The 20943-nt window shown below is 62.0% G+C and overlaps 1 protein-coding gene across 2 annotated transcripts in view; it reads right to left on the minus strand.

Moving 5' to 3' along the window:
• LOC138117707 (dynein axonemal heavy chain 12-like) overlaps positions 1-20943 on the minus strand; it is a 189124-nt gene that overhangs the window by 166040 nt on the left and 2141 nt on the right. For both annotated transcript variants that reach the window (XM_069028243.1, XM_069028244.1), the window contains exons 5-6: positions 20713-20844; positions 20458-20616 (exon numbers count right to left, since the gene is read on the minus strand). In XM_069028243.1, coding sequence (XP_068884344.1) covers positions 20458-20616; positions 20713-20844 — 291 coding nt within the window. The remainder of the gene's footprint in view (positions 1-20457; positions 20617-20712; positions 20845-20943) is intronic.

A 20943-nucleotide genomic window follows, 5' to 3' on the forward strand; every position in this document is an offset into this window, starting at 1 on the left:
CCCTTGGGGCCGATGCTGCGGGCTAAGAGCCCCGCAGAGGTGCCCGGTGCCATTGGCTCCGTCCCCTGCAGCATGCCTGCTGTGCTGGTCTGGGCACGGGCATGAGGCAAAGCACCCGGGTGTCGCTGGGCGGGGATCAGTGCCCAGGCTGGACTTGGCAGCGCCCGTCCGCTCCTGGAGGGCTGAGGGCACTGCTCTGGCCTGGCCCTGGCCCTGGCCCGGGCCCTGACAGGCCCTTGACCTTCCTGCTTCCCTTTTAAGCCTCCAGCCATGAGGCAGAGTTCAATGGCTCCAGCCTGACCAGCCAGTCAGGACTGGAGCCTTCCCATGGCTCCCCAGAAGCCGAGGCCATCAGCCACAGCTCTGGCAGCCCGGTGCCATCAGGTCTGTCTCCTCCATCTGCATCTCGAGAGAGCAGAAAACGCAGCAGCACCCAACATGCAGCATTGGAGCCGTTGCTGGAATCTTCCTGGCTGGAGAGCAGCAGCCCCGGCACAGAAAGTGAGGCAACATCAGGGTCATCAGACAGCAGCTGCCCAGACCCTGAGGACGGCAGCCGTCCTAAAAGTCCTGGACGTGACCACAGGCAAAGTTGCTCTCGCCAGCAACGTTGGGCCCTGAATCGAACTGTCTGCTCGAGACGTTGCCGAGACAGGAGCCACAGGACAGGACCAAATGCTGAGAGGCCCAGGCGCGGGGGGACACCATCAGAGACATCCCCCTGACGCAACCGCTCTTGCCAGCAAGGTCCAGGCCCAAATCCACCTGTCCGGTCGAGGAGTCGCCGAGACAGGAGCCACAGGACAGGGCCAAGGGCAAGCATGGACCAAACTGGCAAAAGTGCCTTTCATGTGGGAAAAGCATCCCTCCTGCATTTGACTTCGGAGTCGAGGACTGTTTCAAGCTCTCCCAGTCAGATGCACACAGAAAACTCCCACTGAATTCTCTGGGTTTCCATCGGAGTCAGTGTAAAAAGTTGGGCAGCCGACTGCCAGGGCCAGGAGCCCTGGAGTGGCACTGCCTGAACAGCCCCTTTCTGCCAACAGTGCCATGCTCGATGGCTGCCCCAGGGCCTGGCAGTTGACCCTGCACTTGCTGCAGGAACCCCTGCCCTGGTTCCGCTCTGACCGAAGGCTCGGACCCATCTCAGAACCTCGGTTCCCAAGGGGGCAGCCTCAAATGGGTGGCGCGGGACTGAGGCCATCGCTGCCCCCATTTTGGGTGCACGTTGCTGATGTCAGAGTGGCCATGGTGATCCGTGTGACCAAGGCCACAAGAGGGAAGGCTGGGCTCAGGCCGTGTGTCAGTGTTGCCTGACAACGGGAGGAGAAGGTAGGACAGGGACGGGGCTGCCCAGGGACCAGAGGAGCCCCACACCTCGGGGCTCTGGGCCTGTGCTGCAGGCTCACCTGCCTCTCCCTTCCCAGAGGCAGCGGAGGAACATCCAGAGGAGACAGCAGTGTTCCTCGACGCTGTGACGGGAGGAAAAGGAGGACAGGAGCAGGGCTCACCAGGGAGTAGTGCCCTCGTGGCTCTGGGCCTGTTCTGCAAACGCCCCGCACTCTTCTTTCTCCCAAAGAGAGAGAGGACGAGCACCTGGAGGAGACCGCAGTGCTCCTGCCCAGGGACTCACTGCTGACCGGAACCATGGGCAACAGGGAACAGGAGGCCCCTGATGCCAGAGAGCCAGGTGAGGGCAAAGCAGCCCTCCCGCAGCCTGGCGCAGGGGCTGTCGGGGCAGCCAGCGTGGGGCCCGGAGCGGAGGCAGGGGGAGGCAGGAGCTGCCCAGCCCTGCTGGGCCTGGGAGCCTCCTTCCTCCCCAAGGGGGGCCCAGCTGGGCCGGGGGCAGCTGTTGGGACGTCCGTGCCCGAGCTGTCCCCTGCTCCCCAAGGCCTCCAGGCCTGCCCATCAGCCAGGCAGGCAGGGCCAGAGCAGCCCTTGGGGCCGATGCTGCGGGCTAAGAGCCCCGCAGAGGTGCCCGGTGCCATTGGCTCCGTCCCCTGCAGCATGCCTGCTGTGCTGGTCTGGGCACGGGCATGAGGCAAAGCACCCGGGTGTCGCTGGGCTGGGATCAGTGCCCAGGCTGGGCTTGGCAGCGCCCGTCCGCTCCTGGAGGGCTGAGGGCACTGCTCTGGCCTGGCCCTGGCCCTGGCCCGGGCCCTGACAGGCCCTTGACCTTCCTGCTTCCCTTTTAAGCTTCCAGCCATGAGGCAGAGTTCAATGGCTCCAGCCTGACCAGCCAGTCAGGACTGGAGCCTTCCCATGGCTCCCCAGAAGCCGAGGCCATCAGCCACAGCTCTGGCAGCCCGGTGCCATCAGGTCTGTCTCCTCCATCTGCATCTCGAGAGAGCAGAAAACGCAGCAGCACCCAACATGCAGCATTGGAGCCGTTGCTGGAATCTTCCTGGCTGGAGAGCAGCAGCCCCGGCACAGAAAGTGAGGCAACATCAGGGTCATCAGACAGCAGCTGCCCAGACCCTGAGGACGGCAGCCGTCCTAAAAGTCCTGGACGTGACCACAGGCAAAGTTGCTCTCGCCAGCAACATTGGGCCCTGAATCGAACTGTCTGCTCGAGACGTTGCCGAGACAGGAGCCACAGGACAGGACCAAATGCTGAGAGGCCCAGGCGCGGGGGGACACCATCAGAGACATCCCCCTGACGCAACCGCTCTTGCCAGCAAGGTCCAGGCCCAAATCCACCTGTCCGGTCGAGGAGTCGCCGAGACAGGAGCCACAGGACAGGGCCAAGGGCAAGCATGGACCAAACTGGCAAAAGTGCCTTTCATGTGGGAAAAGCATCCCTCCTGCATTTGACTTCGGAGTCGAGGACTGTTTCAAGCTCTCCCAGTCAGATGCACACAGAAAACTCCCACTGAATTCTCTGGGTTTCCATCGGAGTCAGTGTAAAAAGTTGGGCAGCCGACTGCCAGGGCCAGGAGCCCTGGAGTGGCACTGCCTGAACAGCCCCTTTCTGCCAACAGTGCCACGCTCGATGGCTGCCCCAGGGCCTGGCAGTTGACCCTGCACTTGCTGCAGGAACCCCTGCCCTGGTTCCGCTCTGACCGAAGGCTCGGACCCATCTCAGAACCTCGGTTCCCAAGGGGGCAGCCTCAAATGGGTGGCGTGGGACTGAGGCCATCGCTGCCCCCATTTTGGGTGCACGTTGCTGATGTCAGAGTGGCCATGGTGATCCGTGTGACCAAGGCCACAAGAGGGAAGGCTGGGCTCAGGCCGTGTGTCAGTGCCGCCTGACAACGGGAGGACAAGGCAGGACAGGGACGGGGCTGCCCAGGGACCAGAGGAGCCCCACACCTCGGGGCTCTGGGCCTGTGCTGCAGGCTCACCTGCCTCTCCCTTCCCAGAGGCAGCGGAGGAACATCCAGACGAGACAGCAGTGTTCCTCGACGCTGTGACGGGAGGAAAAGGAGGACAGGAGCAGGGCTCACCAGGGAGTAGTGCCCTCGTGGCTCTGGGCCTGCTCTGCAAACGCCCCGCACTCTTCTTTCTCCCAAAGAGAGAGAGGACGAGCACCTGGAGGAGACCGCAGTGCTCCTGCCCAGGGACTCACTGCTGACCGGAACCATGGGCAGCAGGGAACAGGAGGCCCCTGATGCCAGAGAGCCAGGTGAGGGCAAAGCAGCCCTCCCGCAGCCTGGCGCAGGGGCTGTCGGGGCAGCCAGCGTGGGGCCCGGAGCGGAGGCAGGGGGAGGCAGGAGCTGCCCAGCCCTGCTGGGCCTGGGAGCCTCCTTCCTCCCCAAGGGGGGCCCAGCTGGGCCGGGGGCAGCTGTTGGGACGTCCGTGCCCGAGCTGTCCCCTGCTCCCCAAGGCCTCCAGGCCTGCCCATCAGCCAGGCAGGCAGGGCCAGAGCAGCCCTTGGGGCCGATGCTGCGGGCTAAGAGCCCCGCAGAGGTGCCCGGTGCCATTGGCTCCGTCCCCTGCAGCATGCCTGCTGTGCTGGTCTGGGCACGGGCATGAGGCAAAGCACCCGGGTGTCGCTGGGCGGGGATCAGTGCCCAGGCTGGGCTTGGCAGCGCCCGTCCGCTCCTGGAGGGCTGAGGGCACTGCTCTGGCCTGGCCCTGGCCCTGGCCCGGGCCCTGACAGGCCCTTGACCTTCCTGCTTCCCTTTTAAGCCTCCAGCCATGAGGCAGAGTTCAATGGCTCCAGCCTGACCAGCCAGTCAGGACTGGAGCCTTCCCATGGCTCCCCAGAAGCCGAGGCCATCAGCCACAGCTCTGGCAGCCCGGTGCCATCAGGTCTGTCTCCTCCATCTGCATCTCGAGAGAGCAGAAAACGCAGCAGCACCCAACATGCAGCATTGGAGCCGTTGCTGGAATCTTCCTGGCTGGAGAGCAGCAGCCCCGGCACAGAAAGTGAGGCAACATCAGGGTCATCAGACAGCAGCTGCCCAGACCCTGAGGACGGCAGCCGTCCTAAAAGTCCTGGACGTGACCACAGGCAAAGTTGCTCTCGCCAGCAACATTGGGCCCTGAATCGAACTGTCTGGTCGAGACGTTGCCGAGACAGGAGCCACAGGACAGGACCAAATGCTGAGAGGCCCAGGCGCGGGGGGACACCATCAGAGACATCCCCCTGACGCAACCGCTCTTGCCAGCAAGGTCCAGGCCCAAATCCACCTGTCCGGTCGAGGAGTCGCCGAGACAGGAGCCACAGGACAGGGCCAAGGGCAAGCATGGACCAAACTGGCAAAAGTGCCTTTCATGTGGGAAAAGCATCCCTCCTGCATTTGACTTCGGAGTCGAGGACTGTTTCAAGCTCTCCCAGTCAGATGCACACAGAAAACTCCCACTGAATTCTCTGGGTTTCCATCGGAGTCAGTGTAAAAAGTTGGGCAGCCGACTGCCAGGGCCAGGAGCCCTGGAGTGGCACTGCCTGAACAGCCCCTTTCTGCCAACAGTGCCATGCTCGATGGCTGCCCCAGGGCCTGGCAGTTGACCCTGCACTTGCTGCAGGAACCCCTGCCCTGGTTCCGCTCTGACCGAAGGCTCGGACCCATCTCAGAACCTCGGTTCCCAAGGGGGCAGCCTCAAATGGGTGGCGCGGGACTGAGGCCATCGCTGCCCCCATTTTGGGTGCACGTTGCTGATGTCAGAGTGGCCATGGTGATCCGTGTGACCAAGGCCACAAGAGGGAAGGCTGGGCTCAGGCCGTGTGTCAGTGTTGCCTGACAACGGGAGGAGAAGGTAGGACAGGGACGGGGCTGCCCAGGGACCAGAGGAGCCCCACACCTCGGGGCTCTGGGCCTGTGCTGCAGGCTCACCTGCCTCTCCCTTCCCAGAGGCAGCGGAGGAACATCCAGAGGAGACAGCAGTGTTCCTCGACGCTGTGACGGGAGGAAAAGGAGGACAGGAGCAGGGCTCACCAGGGAGTAGTGCCCTCGTGGCTCTGGGCCTGTTCTGCAAACGCCCCGCACTCTTCTTTCTCCCAAAGAGAGAGAGGACGAGCACCTGGAGGAGACCGCAGTGCTCCTGCCCAGGGACTCACTGCTGACCGGAACCATGGGCAACAGGGAACAGGAGGCCCCTGATGCCAGAGAGCCAGGTGAGGGCAAAGCAGCCCTCCCGCAGCCTGGCGCAGGGGCTGTCGGGGCAGCCAGCGTGGGGCCCGGAGCGGAGGCAGGGGGAGGCAGGAGCTGCCCAGCCCTGCTGGGCCTGGGAGCCTCCTTCCTCCCCAAGGGGGGCCCAGCTGGGCCGGGGGCAGCTGTTGGGACGTCCGTGCCCGAGCTGTCCCCTGCTCCCCAAGGCCTCCAGGCCTGCCCATCAGCCAGGCAGGCAGGGCCAGAGCAGCCCTTGGGGCCGATGCTGCGGGCTAAGAGCCCCGCAGAGGTGCCCGGTGCCATTGGCTCTGTCCCCTGCAGCATGCCTGCTGTGCTGGTCTGGGCACGGGCATGAGGCAAAGCACCCGGGTGTCGCTGGGCGGGGATCAGTGCCCAGGCTGGGCCTGGCAGCGCCCGTCCGCTCCTGGAGGGCTGAGGGCACTGCTCTGGCCTGGCCCTGGCCCTGGCCCGGGCCCTGACAGGCCCTTGACCTTCCTGCTTCCCTTTTAAGCTTCCAGCCATGAGGCAGAGTTCAATGGCTCCAGCCTGACCAGCCAGTCAGGACTGGAGCCTTCCCATGGCTCCCCAGAAGCCGAGGCCATCAGCCACAGCTCTGGCAGCCCGGTGCCATCAGGTCTGTCTCCTCCATCTGCATCTCGAGAGAGCAGAAAACGCAGCAGCACCCAACATGCAGCATTGGAGCCGTTGCTGGAATCTTCCTGGCTGGAGAGCAGCAGCCCCGGCACAGAAAGTGAGGCAACATCAGGGTCATCAGACAGCAGCTGCCCAGACCCTGAGGACGGCAGCCGTCCTAAAAGTCCTGGACGTGACCACAGGCAAAGTTGCTCTCGCCAGCAACATTGGGCCCTGAATCGAACTGTCTGCTCGAGACGTTGCCGAGACAGGAGCCACAGGACAGGACCAAATGCTGAGAGGCCCAGGCGCGGGGGGACACCATCAGAGACATCCCCCTGACGCAACCGCTCTTGCCAGCAAGGTCCAGGCCCAAATCCACCTGTCCGGTCGAGGAGTCGCCGAGACAGGAGCCACAGGACAGGGCCAAGGGCAAGCATGGACCAAACTGGCAAAAGTGCCTTTCATGTGGGAAAAGCATCCCTCCTGCATTTGACTTCGGAGTCGAGGACTGTTTCAAGCTCTCCCAGTCAGATGCACACAGAAAACTCCCACTGAATTCTCTGGGTTTCCATCGGAGTCAGTGTAAAAAGTTGGGCAGCCGACTGCCAGGGCCAGGAGCCCTGGAGTGGCACTGCCTGAACAGCCCCTTTCTGCCAACAGTGCCACGCTCGATGGCTGCCCCAGGGCCTGGCAGTTGACCCTGCACTTGCTGCAGGAACCCCTGCCCTGGTTCCGCTCTGACCGAAGGCTCGGACCCATCTCAGAACCTCGGTTCCCAAGGGGGCAGCCTCAAATGGGTGGCGTGGGACTGAGGCCATCGCTGCCCCCATTTTGGGTGCACGTTGCTGATGTCAGAGTGGCCATGGTGATCCGTGTGACCAAGGCCACAAGAGGGAAGGCTGGGCTCAGGCCGTGTGTCAGTGCCGCCTGACAACGGGAGGACAAGGCAGGACAGGGACGGGGCTGCCCAGGGACCAGAGGAGCCCCACACCTCGGGGCTCTGGGCCTGTGCTGCAGGCTCACCTGCCTCTCCCTTCCCAGAGGCAGCGGAGGAACATCCAGACGAGACAGCAGTGTTCCTCGACGCTGTGACGGGAGGAAAAGGAGGACAGGAGCAGGGCTCACCAGGGAGTAGTGCCCTCGTGGCTCTGGGCCTGCTCTGCAAACGCCCCGCACTCTTCTTTCTCCCAAAGAGAGAGAGGACGAGCACCTGGAGGAGACCGCAGTGCTCCTGCCCAGGGACTCACTGCTGACCGGAACCATGGGCAGCAGGGAACAGGAGGCCCCTGATGCCAGAGAGCCAGGTGAGGGCAAAGCAGCCCTCCCGCAGCCTGGCGCAGGGGCTGTCGGGGCAGCCAGCGTGGGGCCCGGAGCGGAGGCAGGGGGAGGCAGGAGCTGCCCAGCCCTGCTGGGCCTGGGAGCCTCCTTCCTCCCCAAGGGGGGCCCAGCTGGGCCGGGGGCAGCTGTTGGGACGTCCGTGCCCGAGCTGTCCCCTGCTCCCCAAGGCCTCCAGGCCTGCCCATCAGCCAGGCAGGCAGGGCCAGAGCAGCCCTTGGGGCTGATGCTGCGGGCTAAGAGCCCCGCAGAGGTGCCTGGTGCCATTGGCTCTGTCCCCTGCAGCATGCCTGCTGTGCTGGTCTGGGCACGGGCATGAGGCAAAGCACCCGGGTGTCGCTGGGCGGGGATCAGTGCCCAGCCTGGGCTTGGCAGCGCCCGTCCGCTCCTGGAGGGCTGAGGGCACTGCTCTGGCCTGGCCCTGGCCCTGGCCCGGGCCCTGACAGGCCCTTGACCTTCCTGCTTCCCTTTTAAGCCTCCAGCCATGAGGCAGAGTTCAATGGCTCCAGCCTGACCAGCCAGTCAGGACTGGAGCCTTCCCATGGCTCCCCAGAAGCCGAGGCCATCAGCCACAGCTCTGGCAGCCCGGTGCCATCAGGTCTGTCTCCTCCATCTGCATCTCGAGAGAGCAGAAAACGCAGCAGCACCCAACATGCAGCATTGGAGCCGTTGCTGGAATCTTCCTGGCTGGAGAGCAGCAGCCCCGGCACAGAAAGTGAGGCAACATCAGGGTCATCAGACAGCAGCTGCCCAGACCCTGAGGACGGCAGCCGTCCTAAAAGTCCTGGACGTGACCACAGGCAAAGTTGCTCTCGCCAGCAACGTTGGGCCCTGAATCGAACTGTCTGCTCGAGACGTTGCCGAGACAGGAGCCACAGGACAGGACCAAATGCTGAGAGGCCCAGGCGCGGGGGGACACCATCAGAGACATCCCCCTGACGCAACCGCTCTTGCCAGCAAGGTCCAGGCCCAAATCCACCTGTCCGGTCGAGGAGTCGCCGAGACAGGAGCCACAGGACAGGGCCAAGGGCAAGCATGGACCAAACTGGCAAAAGTGCCTTTCATGTGGGAAAAGCATCCCTCCTGCATTTGACTTCGGAGTCGAGGACTGTTTCAAGCTCTCCCAGTCAGATGCACACAGAAAACTCCCACTGAATTCTCTGGGTTTCCATCGGAGTCAGTGTAAAAAGTTGGGCAGCCGACTGCCAGGGCCAGGAGCCCTGGAGTGGCACTGCCTGAACAGCCCCTTTCTGCCAACAGTGCCACGCTCGATGGCTGCCCCAGGGCCTGGCAGTTGACCCTGCACTTGCTGCAGGAACCCCTGCCCTGGTTCCGCTCTGACCGAAGGCTCGGACCCATCTCAGAACCTCGGTTCCCAAGGGGGCAGCCTCAAATGGGTGGCGTGGGACTGAGGCCATCGCTGCCCCCATTTTGGGTGCACGTTGCTGATGTCAGAGTGGCCATGGTGATCCGTGTGACCAAGGCCACAAGAGGGAAGGCTGGGCTCAGGCCGTGTGTCAGTGCCGCCTGACAACGGGAGGACAAGGCAGGACAGGGACGGGGCTGCCCAGGGACCAGAGGAGCCCCACACCTCGGGGCTCTGGGCCTGTGCTGCAGGCTCACCTGCCTCTCCCTTCCCAGAGGCAGCGGAGGAACATCCAGAGGAGACAGCAGTGTTCCTCGACGCTGTGACGGGAGGAAAAGGAGGACAGGAGCAGGGCTCACCAGGGAGTAGTGCCCTCGTGGCTCTGGGCCTGCTCTGCAAACGCCCCGCACTCTTCTTTTTCCCAAAGAGAGAGAGGACGAGCACCTGGAGGAGACCGCAGTGCTCCTGCCCAGGGACTCACTGCTGACCGGAACCATGGGCAACAGGGAACAGGAGGCCCCTGATGCCAGAGAGCCAGGTGAGGGCAAAGCAGCCCTCCCGCAGCCTGGCGCAGGGGCTGTCGGGGCAGCCAGCGTGGGGCCCGGAGCGGAGGCAGGGGGAGGCAGGAGCTGCCCAGCCCTGCTGGGCCTGGGAGCCTCCTTCCTCCCCAAGGGGGGCCCAGCTGGGCCGGGGGCAGCTGTTGGGACGTCCGTGCCCGAGCTGTCCCCTGCTCCCCAAGGCCTCCAGGCCTGCCCATCAGCCAGGCAGGCAGGGCCAGAGCAGCCCTTGGGGCCGATGCTGCGGGCTAAGAGCCCCGCAGAGGTGCCCGGTGCCATTGGCTCTGTCCCCTGCAGCATGCCTGCTGTGCTGGTCTGGGCACGGGCATGAGGCAAAGCACCCGGGTGTCGCTGGGCGGGGATCAGTGCCCAGGCTGGGCCTGGCAGCGCCCGTCCGCTCCTGGAGGGCTGAGGGCACTGCTCTGGCCTGGCCCTGGCCCTGGCCCGGGCCCTGACAGGCCCTTGACCTTCCTGCTTCCCTTTTAAGCCTCCAGCCATGAGGCAGAGTTCAATGGCTCCAGCCTGACCAGCCAGTCAGGACTGGAGCCTTCCCATGGCTCCCCAGAAGCCGAGGCCATCAGCCACAGCTCTGGCAGCCCGGTGCCATCAGGTCTGTCTCCTCCATCTGCATCTCGAGAGAGCAGAAAACGCAGCAGCACCCAACATGCAGCATTGGAGCCGTTGCTGGAATCTTCCTGGCTGGAGAGCAGCAGCCCCGGCACAGAAAGTGAGGCAACATCAGGGTCATCAGACAGCAGCTGCCCAGACCCTGAGGACGGCAGCCGTCCTAAAAGTCCTGGACGTGACCACAGGCAAAGTTGCTCTCGCCAGCAACATTGGGCCCTGAATCGAACTGTCTGCTCGAGACGTTGCCGAGACAGGAGCCACAGGACAGGACCAAATGCTGAGAGGCCCAGGCGCGGGGGGACACCATCAGAGACATCCCCCTGACGCAACCGCTCTTGCCAGCAAGGTCCAGGCCCAAATCCACCTGTCCGGTCGAGGAGTCGCCGAGACAGGAGCCACAGGACAGGGCCAAGGGCAAGCATGGACCAAACTGGCAAAAGTGCCTTTCATGTGGGAAAAGCATCCCTCCTGCATTTGACTTCGGAGTCGAGGACTGTTTCAAGCTCTCCCAGTCAGATGCACACAGAAAACTCCCACTGAATTCTCTGGGTTTCCATCGGAGTCAGTGTAAAAAGTTGGGCAGCCGACTGCCAGGGCCAGGAGCCCTGGAGTGGCACTGCCTGAACAGCCCCTTTCTGCCAACAGTGCCACGCTCGATGGCTGCCCCAGGGCCTGGCAGTTGACCCTGCACTTGCTGCAGGAACCCCTGCCCTGGTTCCGCTCTGACCGAAGGCTCGGACCCATCTCAGAACCTCGGTTCCCAAGGGGGCAGCCTCAAATGGGTGGCGTGGGACTGAGGCCATCGCTGCCCCCATTTTGGGTGCACGTTGCTGATGTCAGAGTGGCCATGGTGATCCGTGTGACCAAGGCCACAAGAGGGAAGGCTGGGCTCAGGCCGTGTGTCAGTGCCGCCTGACAACGGGAGGACAAGGCAGGACAGGGACGGGGCTGCCCAGGGACCAGAGGAGCCCCACACCTCGGGGCTCTGGGCCTGTGCTGCAGGCTCACCTGCCTCTCCCTTCCCAGAGGCAGCGGAGGAACATCCAGAGGAGACAGCAGTGTTCCTCGACGCTGTGACGGGAGGAAAAGGAGGACAGGAGCAGGGCTCACCAGGGAGTAGTGCCCTCGTGGCTCTGGGCCTGCTCTGCAAACGCCCCGCACTCTTCTTTTTCCCAAAGAGAGAGAGGACGAGCACCTGGAGGAGACCGCAGTGCTCCTGCCCAGGGACTCACTGCTGACCGGAACCATGGGCAGCAGGGAACAGGAGGCCCCTGATGCCAGAGAGCCAGGTGAGGGCAAAGCAGCCCTCCCGCAGCCTGGCGCAGGGGCTGTCGGGGCAGCCAGCGTGGGGCCCGGAGCGGAGGCAGGGGGAGGCAGGAGCTGCCCAGCCCTGCTGGGCCTGGGAGCCTCCTTCCTCCCCAAGGGGGGCCCAGCTGGGCCGGGGGCAGCTGTTGGGACGTCCGTGCCCGAGCTGTCCCCTGCTCCCCAAGGCCTCCAGGCCTGCCCATCAGCCAGGCAGGCAGGGCCAGAGCAGCCCTTGGGGCCGATGCTGCGGGCTAAGAGCCCCGCAGAGGTGCCTGGTGCCATTGGCTCTGTCCCCTGCAGCATGCCTGCTGTGCTGGTCTGGGCACGGGCATGAGGCAAAGCACCCGGGTGTCGCTGGGCGGGGATCAGTGCCCAGGCTGGGCCTGGCAGCGCCCGTCCGCTCCTGGAGGGCTGAGGGCACTGCTCTGGCCTGGCCCTGGCCCTGGCCCGGGCCCTGACAGGCCCTTGACCTTCCTGCTTCCCTTTTAAGCCTCCAGCCATGAGGCAGAGTTCAATGGCTCCAGCCTGACCAGCCAGTCAGGACTGGAGCCTTCCCATGGCTCCCCAGAAGCCGAGGCCATCAGCCACAGCTCTGGCAGCCCGGTGCCATCAGGTCTGTCTCCTCCATCTGCATCTCGAGAGAGCAGAAAACGCAGCAGCACCCAACATGCAGCATTGGAGCCGTTGCTGGAATCTTCCTGGCTGGAGAGCAGCAGCCCCGGCACAGAAAGTGAGGCAACATCAGGGTCATCAGACAGCAGCTGCCCAGACCCTGAGGACGGCAGCCGTCCTAAAAGTCCTGGACGTGACCACAGGCAAAGTTGCTCTCGCCAGCAACATTGGGCCCTGAATCGAACTGTCTGCTCGAGACGTTGCCGAGACAGGAGCCACAGGACAGGACCAAATGCTGAGAGGCCCAGGCGCGGGAGGACACCATCAGAGACATCCCCCTGACGCAACCGCTCTTGCCAGCAAGGTCCAGGCCCAAATCCACCTGTCCGGTCGAGGAGTCGCCGAGACAGGAGCCACAGGACAGGGCCAAGGGCAAGCATGGACCAAACTGGCAAAAGTGCCTTTCATGTGGGAAAAGCATCCCTCCTGCATTTGACTTCGGAGTCGAGGACTGTTTCAAGCTCTCCCAGTCAGATGCACACAGAAAACTCCCACTGAATTCTCTGGGTTTCCATCGGAGTCAGTGTAAAAAGTTGGGCAGCCGACTGCCAGGGCCAGGAGCCCTGGAGTGGCACTGCCTGAACAGCCCCTTTCTGCCAACAGTGCCACGCTCGATGGCTGCCCCAGGGCCTGGCAGTTGACCCTGCACTTGCTGCAGGAACCCCTGCCCTGGTTCCGCTCTGACCGAAGGCTCGGACCCATCTCAGAACCTCGGTTCCCAAGGGGGCAGCCTCAAATGGGTGGCGTGGGACTGAGGCCATCGCTGCCCCCATTTTGGGTGCACGTTGCTGATGTCAGAGTGGCCATGGTGATCCGTGTGACCAAGGCCACAAGAGGGAAGGCTGGGCTCAGGCCGTGTGTCAGTGCCGCCTGACAACGGGAGGACAAGGCAGGACAGGGACGGGGCTGCCCAGGGACCAGAGGAGCCCCACACCTCGGGGCTCTGGGCCTGTGCTGCAGGCTCACCTGCCTCTCCCTTCCCAGAGGCAGCGGAGGAACATCCAGAGGAGACAGCAGTGTTCCTCGACGCTGTGACGGGAGGAAAAGGAGGACAGGAGCAGGGCTCACCAGGGAGTAGTGCCCTCGTGGCTCTGGGCCTGCTCTGCAAACGCCCCGCACTCTTCTTTTTCCCAAAGAGAGAGAGGACGAGCACCTGGAGGAGACCGCAGTGCTCCTGCCCAGGGACTCACTGCTGACCGGAACCATGGGCAACAGGGAACAGGAGGCCCCTGATGCCAGAGAGCCAGGTGAGGGCAAAGCAGCCCTCCCGCAGCCTGGCGCAGGGGCTGTCGGGGCAGCCAGCGTGGGGCCCGGAGCGGAGGCAGGGGGAGGCAGGAGCTGCCCAGCCCTGCTGGGCCTGGGAGCCTCCTTCCTCCCCAAGGGGGGCCCAGCTGGGCCGGGGGCAGCTGTTGGGACGTCCGTGCCCGAGCTGTCCCCTGCTCCCCAAGGCCTCCAGGCCTGCCCATCAGCCAGGCAGGCAGGGCCAGAGCAGCCCTTGGGGCCGATGCTGCGGGCTAAGAGCCCCGCAGAGGTGCCCGGTGCCATTGGCTCTGTCCCCTGCAGCATGCCTGCTGTGCTGGTCTGGGCACGGGCATGAGGCAAAGCACCCGGGTGTCGCTGGGCGGGGATCAGTGCCCAGGCTGGGCCTGGCAGCGCCCGTCCGCTCCTGGAGGGCTGAGGGCACTGCTCTGGCCTGGCCCTGGCCCTGGCCCGGGCCCTGACAGGCCCTTGACCTTCCTGCTTCCCTTTTAAGCCTCCAGCCATGAGGCAGAGTTCAATGGCTCCAGCCTGACCAGCCAGTCAGGACTGGAGCCTTCCCATGGCTCCCCAGAAGCCGAGGCCATCAGCCACAGCTCTGGCAGCCCGGTGCCATCAGGTCTGTCTCCTCCATCTGCATCTCGAGAGAGCAGAAAACGCAGCAGCACCCAACATGCAGCATTGGAGCCGTTGCTGGAATCTTCCTGGCTGGAGAGCAGCAGCCCCGGCACAGAAAGTGAGGCAACATCAGGGTCATCAGACAGCAGCTGCCCAGACCCTGAGGACGGCAGCCGTCCTAAAAGTCCTGGACGTGACCACAGGCAAAGTTGCTCTCGCCAGCAACATTGGGCCCTGAATCGAACTGTCTGCTCGAGACGTTGCCGAGACAGGAGCCACAGGACAGGACCAAATGCTGAGAGGCCCAGGCGCGGGGGGACACCATCAGAGACATCCCCCTGACGCAACCGCTCTTGCCAGCAAGGTCCAGGCCCAAATCCACCTGTCCGGTCGAGGAGTCGCCGAGACAGGAGCCACAGGACAGGGCCAAGGGCAAGCATGGACCAAACTGGCAAAAGTGCCTTTCATGTGGGAAAAGCATCCCTCCTGCATTTGACTTCGGAGTCGAGGACTGTTTCAAGCTCTCCCAGTCAGATGCACACAGAAAACTCCCACTGAATTCTCTGGGTTTCCATCGGAGTCAGTGTAAAAAGTTGGGCAGCCGACTGCCAGGGCCAGGAGCCCTGGAGTGGCACTGCCTGAACAGCCCCTTTCTGCCAACAGTGCCACGCTCGATGGCTGCCCCAGGGCCTGGCAGTTGACCCTGCACTTGCTGCAGGAACCCCTGCCCTGGTTCCGCTCTGACCGAAGGCTCGGACCCATCTCAGAACCTCGGTTCCCAAGGGGGCAGCCTCAAATGGGTGGCGTGGGACTGAGGCCATCGCTGCCCCCATTTTGGGTGCACGTTGCTGATGTCAGAGTGGCCATGGTGATCCGTGTGACCAAGGCCACAAGAGGGAAGGCTGGGCTCAGGCCGTGTGTCAGTGCCGCCTGACAACGGGAGGACAAGGCAGGACAGGGACGGGGCTGCCCAGGGACCAGAGGAGCCCCACACCTCGGGGCTCTGGGCCTGTGCTGCAGGCTCACCTGCCTCTCCCTTCCCAGAGGCAGCGGAGGAACATCCAGAGGAGACAGCAGTGTTCCTCGACGCTGTGACGGGAGGAAAAGGAGGACAGGAGCAGGGCTCACCAGGGAGTAGTGCCCTCGTGGCTCTGGGCCTGCTCTGCAAACGCCCCGCACTCTTCTTTTTCCCAAAGAGAGAGAGGACGAGCACCTGGAGGAGACCGCAGTGCTCCTGCCCAGGGACTCACTGCTGACCGGAACCATGGGCAGCAGGGAACAGGAGGCCCCTGATGCCAGAGAGCCAGGTGAGGGCAAAGCAGCCCTCCCGCAGCCTGGCGCAGGGGCTGTCGGGGCAGCCAGCGTGGGGCCCGGAGCGGAGGCAGGGGGAGGCAGGAGCTGCCCAGCCCTGCTGGGCCTGGGAGCCTCCTTCCTCCCCAAGGGGGGCCCAGCTGGGCCGGGGGCAGCTGTTGGGACGTCCGTGCCCGAGCTGTCCCCTGCTCCCCAAGGCCTCCAGGCCTGCCCATCAGCCAGGCAGGCAGGGCCAGAGCAGCCCTTGGGGCCGATGCTGCGGGCTAAGAGCCCCGCAGAGGTGCCTGGTGCCATTGGCTCTGTCCCCTGCAGCATGCCTGCTGTGCTGGTCTGGGCACGGGCATGAGGCAAAGCACCCGGGTGTCGCTGGGCGGGGATCAGTGCCCAGGCTGGGCCTGGCAGCGCCCGTCCGCTCCTGGAGGGCTGAGGGCACTGCTCTGGCCTGGCCCTGGCCCTGGCCCGGGCCCTGACAGGCCCTTGACCTTCCTGCTTCCCTTTTAAGCCTCCAGCCATGAGGCAGAGTTCAATGGCTCCAGCCTGACCAGCCAGTCAGGACTGGAGCCTTCCCATGGCTCCCCAGAAGCCGAGGCCATCAGCCACAGCTCTGGCAGCCCGGTGCCATCAGGTCTGTCTCCTCCATCTGCATCTCGAGAGAGCAGAAAACGCAGCAGCACCCAACATGCAGCATTGGAGCCGTTGCTGGAATCTTCCTGGCTGGAGAGCAGCAGCCCCGGCACAGAAAGTGAGGCAACATCAGGGTCATCAGACAGCAGCTGCCCAGACCCTGAGGACGGCAGCCGTCCTAAAAGTCCTGGACGTGACCACAGGCAAAGTTGCTCTCGCCAGCAACATTGGGCCCTGAATCGAACTGTCTGCTCGAGACGTTGCCGAGACAGGAGCCACAGGACAGGACCAAATGCTGAGAGGCCCAGGCGCGGGAGGACACCATCAGAGACATCCCCCTGACGCAACCGCTCTTGCCAGCAAGGTCCAGGCCCAAATCCACCTGTCCGGTCGAGGAGTCGCCGAGACAGGAGCCACAGGACAGGGCCAAGGGCAAGCATGGACCAAACTGGCAAAAGTGCCTTTCATGTGGGAAAAGCATCCCTCCTGCATTTGACTTCGGAGTCGAGGACTGTTTCAAGCTCTCCCAGTCAGATGCACACAGAAAACTCCCACTGAATTCTCTGGGTTTCCATCGGAGTCAGTGTAAAAAGTTGGGCAGCCGACTGCCAGGGCCAGGAGCCCTGGAGTGGCACTGCCTGAACAGCCCCTTTCTGCCAACAGTGCCACGCTCGATGGCTGCCCCAGGGCCTGGCAGTTGACCCTGCACTTGCTGCAGGAACCCCTGCCCTGGTTCCGCTCTGACCGAAGGCTCGGACCCATCTCAGAACCTCGGTTCCCAAGGGGGCAGCCTCAAATGGGTGGCGTGGGACTGAGGCCATCGCTGCCCCCATTTTGGGTGCACGTTGCTGATGTCAGAGTGGCCATGGTGATCCGTGTGACCAAGGCCACAAGAGGGAAGGCTGGGCTCAGGCCGTGTGTCAGTGCCGCCTGACAACGGGAGGACAAGGCAGGACAGGGACGGGGCTGCCCAGGGACCAGAGGAGCCCCACACCTCGGGGCTCTGGGCCTGTGCTGCAGGCTCACCTGCCTCTCCCTTCCCAGAGGCAGCGGAGGAACATCCAGAGGAGACAGCAGTGTTCCTCGACGCTGTGACGGGAGGAAAAGGAGGACAGGAGCAGGGCTCACCAGGGAGTAGTGCCCTCGTGGCTCTGGGCCTGCTCTGCAAACGCCCCGCACTCTTCTTTTTCCCAAAGAGAGAGAGGACGAGCACCTGGAGGAGACCGCAGTGCTCCTGCCCAGGGACTCACTGCTGACTGGAACCATGGCCAACAGGGAACAGGAGGCCCCTGATGCCAGAGAGCCAGGTGAGGGCAAAGCAGCCCTCCCGCAGCCTGGCGCAGGGGCTGTCGGGGCAGCCAGCGTGGGGCCCGGAGCGGAGGCAGGGGGAGGCAGGAGCTGCCCAGCCCTGCTGGGCCTGGGAGCCTCCTTCCTCCCCAAGGGGGGCCCAGCTGGGCCGGGGGCAGCTGTTGGGACGTCCGTGCCCGAGCTGTCCCCTGCTCCCCAAGGCCTCCAGGCCTGCCCATCAGCCAGGCAGGCAGGGCCAGAGCAGCCCTTGGGGCCGATGCTGCGGGCTAAGAGCCCCGCAGAGGTGCCCGGTGCCATTGGCTCTGTCCCCTGCAGCATGCCTGCTGTGCTGGTCTGGGCACGGGCATGAGGCAAAGCACCCGGGTGTCGCTGGGCGGGGATCAGTGCCCAGGCTGGGCCTGGCAGCGCCCGTCCGCTCCTGGAGGGCTGAGGGCACTGCTCTGGCCTGGCCCTGGCCCTGGCCCGGGCCCTGACAGGCCCTTGACCTTCCTGCTTCCCTTTTAAGCCTCCAGCCATGAGGCAGAGTTCAATGGCTCCAGCCTGACCAGCCAGTCAGGACTGGAGCCTTCCCATGGCTCCCCAGAAGCCGAGGCCATCAGCCACAGCTCTGGCAGCCCGGTGCCATCAGGTCTGTCTCCTCCATCTGCATCTCGAGAGAGCAGAAAACGCAGCAGCACCCAACATGCAGCATTGGAGCCGTTGCTGGAATCTTCCTGGCTGGAGAGCAGCAGCCCCGGCACAGAAAGTGAGGCAACATCAGGGTCATCAGACAGCAGCTGCCCAGACCCTGAGGACGGCAGCCGTCCTAAAAGTCCTGGACGTGACCACAGGCAAAGTTGCTCTCGCCAGCAACATTGGGCCCTGAATCGAACTGTCTGCTCGAGACGTTGCCGAGACAGGAGCCACAGGACAGGACCAAATGCTGAGAGGCCCAGGCGCGGGAGGACACCATCAGAGACATCCCCCTGACGCAACCGCTCTTGCCAGCAAGGTCCAGGCCCAAATCCACCTGTCCGGTCGAGGAGTCGCCGAGACAGGAGCCACAGGACAGGGCCAAGGGCAAGCATGGACCAAACTGGCAAAAGTGCCTTTCATGTGGGAAAAGCATCCCTCCTGCATTTGACTTCGGAGTCGAGGACTGTTTCAAGCTCTCCCAGTCAGATGCACACAGAAAACTCCCACTGAATTCTCTGGGTTTCCATCGGAGTCAGTGTAAAAAGTTGGGCAGCCGACTGCCAGGGCCAGGAGCCCTGGAGTGGCACTGCCTGAACAGCCCCTTTCTGCCAACAGTGCCACGCTCGATGGCTGCCCCAGGGCCTGGCAGTTGACCCTGCACTTGCTGCAGGAACCCCTGCCCTGGTTCCGCTCTGACCGAAGGCTCGGACCCATCTCAGAACCTCGGTTCCCAAGGGGGCAGCCTCAAATGGGTGGCGCAGGACTGAGGCCATCGCTGCCCCCATTTTGGGTGCACGTTGCTGATGTCAGAGTGGCCGTTGGGGTCCCTTCCCCCCGCCATGCGGTCCTGGGAGGGGGCCCTGGGGGGGAGGCAGGGGGGTTTCCCTGCCCCTGGTCAGCCTCGCTCCCCCATTGGTTGTTTTGTGTTCCCCTGTGCGGGCAAGGACCCTTGGTCCCGTGACTGTAGGAGTTCCTCGGCAGCGCCCCGGCCATGCGGCTGGAGAAATAAACATCTCTCTGAAATGTCTATCAAGAATCAGTCCATATATATTTCTTTTCCACGGGTGCTTTGTTTGGTGCATCGTGTTACAGTAATCCCCACTGTAACACAGAAGCACAATCCATTGCTGTAGAGGGATTCCTTGTGGAATACAGGATACCCCAGGAGAGCTTGGGCATCCCAGGGCTGTTGCAGAAGTACCCCTGACAGGGCCTCAGGCTGAAAACAGGCTTGCAAGGCACCTGCTAGCTGGCAGCCTTGAACAGCCTTGGGAAAAGGTATACACTAGTCAGCTCCCCCACTGCTTCGAGGCTTTCTCATGGGAAAGGGGAGTGAACTTTGGAAAAAGTATAACTTGGTGTAACGGAACAGTAAAACAGGAGCACGATGCTCGAATCGTATCAGTGTTTGTATCGTGACTCTGGCTGGATTCCCCTGCTCCCGGGACCCCCCCCCCCCCCCCCCCGCAACACATTGCCTGTGAAAGAACATCTGCACCTGGGAAGAAGCAGCAAGGATTTTCACAGTAGTCACTGTAAATATCCATCTGTAATTAATATCTCCAACCCCACAGTGATACGGTATTTTGAATTATCTTCTTCACCAACAGAACCACTGTGAGCATAAACCTTCATGTTGGATCCTTGATTTTAGATATGTTTATGTAATCCTGGGAACAAGAACATCCAAATTGTTTTGAATCCAGTCAGAATTGCTCCTAGGACTGGGCCAGCAAAGGGTTTGGTTCTTATTCATCAAAACCATTGTTTTTGGCTTACATACAATACATTTAAATTCTTTTAGTTTACAAAAACCAGACAGGTGTAACTGTAAACGTGAGAGAACCCAGTATCCAAACAGTTCGTGCAATCCAGTTCCAGGGCTGCTTAACCATCATGTAAAATTCCCCACAAAACAGTCTTCTCAGGCATGCCCTAAGGTGACCTGTCTCTATAAGAAAATGATAGTGCATTTAGAAAACATTAAAGTGGCATTCACACAAAGAGTGTGGGTGCAAGACTATACTAGGACTATACTAGGTATGCGGTCTTATTCCTAAATTACAAAATATTAAAGAGAAGCAAACAGAGAATGTCAGCCTGTCTCCTTCACTTGTCATCTTTGGACTAATGCCAGCAGTGCCTAAATAGGGACTATTTAGAGACTTTGCACTCTACATACTGCAGATACACGCGGCTGGTTGGCTACAATTTTTGAAAATTAAAGCCAATTACCACGGGTTTTGGAGAAAGGGAGGCTGATGCAATGAAGGAGATACCATGTGGACAGAGAATATCCTTGTTTTATGCCTGCAGATATGAAGGGCAGCGATAGCATGAAGAAGCAGAAGGACTCGTTACCTGGCACCACTGCAGAAATGATGCCAAGCAAAGCAGAGGACGACACTCTGCACTTCATGGAGAAAGCTAATTATCATGTGAGAAAAACAGACAGGGACAGACACAGTCAGTGCTGAGATTAACAATTTTTTTCTCCTTCTAGCAAAATATTTCAGGCATTGAAGTCAAATATGTCGCACTGAAACCTAAAATGTATAACTATATTCTCACCTCATTCCCTCACCTCTCCACCCCTAAAAACAGTATTCACCTATAACTAAAGGAGAATCTCCTTCTTCATTTTTAACATTGGGATTGCAGCCATTGAGCAGGAGAAAGTGGACATTGTCCACAAAACAGTTTCTTACTGCCACCAAGAGAGGCGTTTCCCCTTTGAGAGTGGTCTGTTCCCACGTAATGTCACGGGAGGCTGAAATACAGAAAAGCAGAACACATTTGAAGTTGGATGATTCATCAAACTTTACTTTGTAGAACTTTTTGGTGGAAAATTAGAAGGACTTTGTACCTTTTAAAGTTATTTCAAGGATGTTCTTATTTAGCTGTGCTCCAGCTTCATGCACAGGAAGCCAGCCTTGCTGATCTGCTTCTTCAAAAGCAGAACTGTGCCTCACCAACTTCTTCAAGGCCTCCTCCTGGCCTGTTATATTTTAACACAGACACATATCCCATTACTCATCACAAGACAAAATTCAGGCAACTAATACATTGAGTGCAATTATCCCACCAGTTTATCTTG

Source organism: Aphelocoma coerulescens, chromosome 12 (assembly GCF_041296385.1).
Source record: "Aphelocoma coerulescens isolate FSJ_1873_10779 chromosome 12, UR_Acoe_1.0, whole genome shotgun sequence".
In the NCBI taxonomy this organism is placed as follows: domain Eukaryota; kingdom Metazoa; phylum Chordata; class Aves; order Passeriformes; family Corvidae; genus Aphelocoma; species Aphelocoma coerulescens.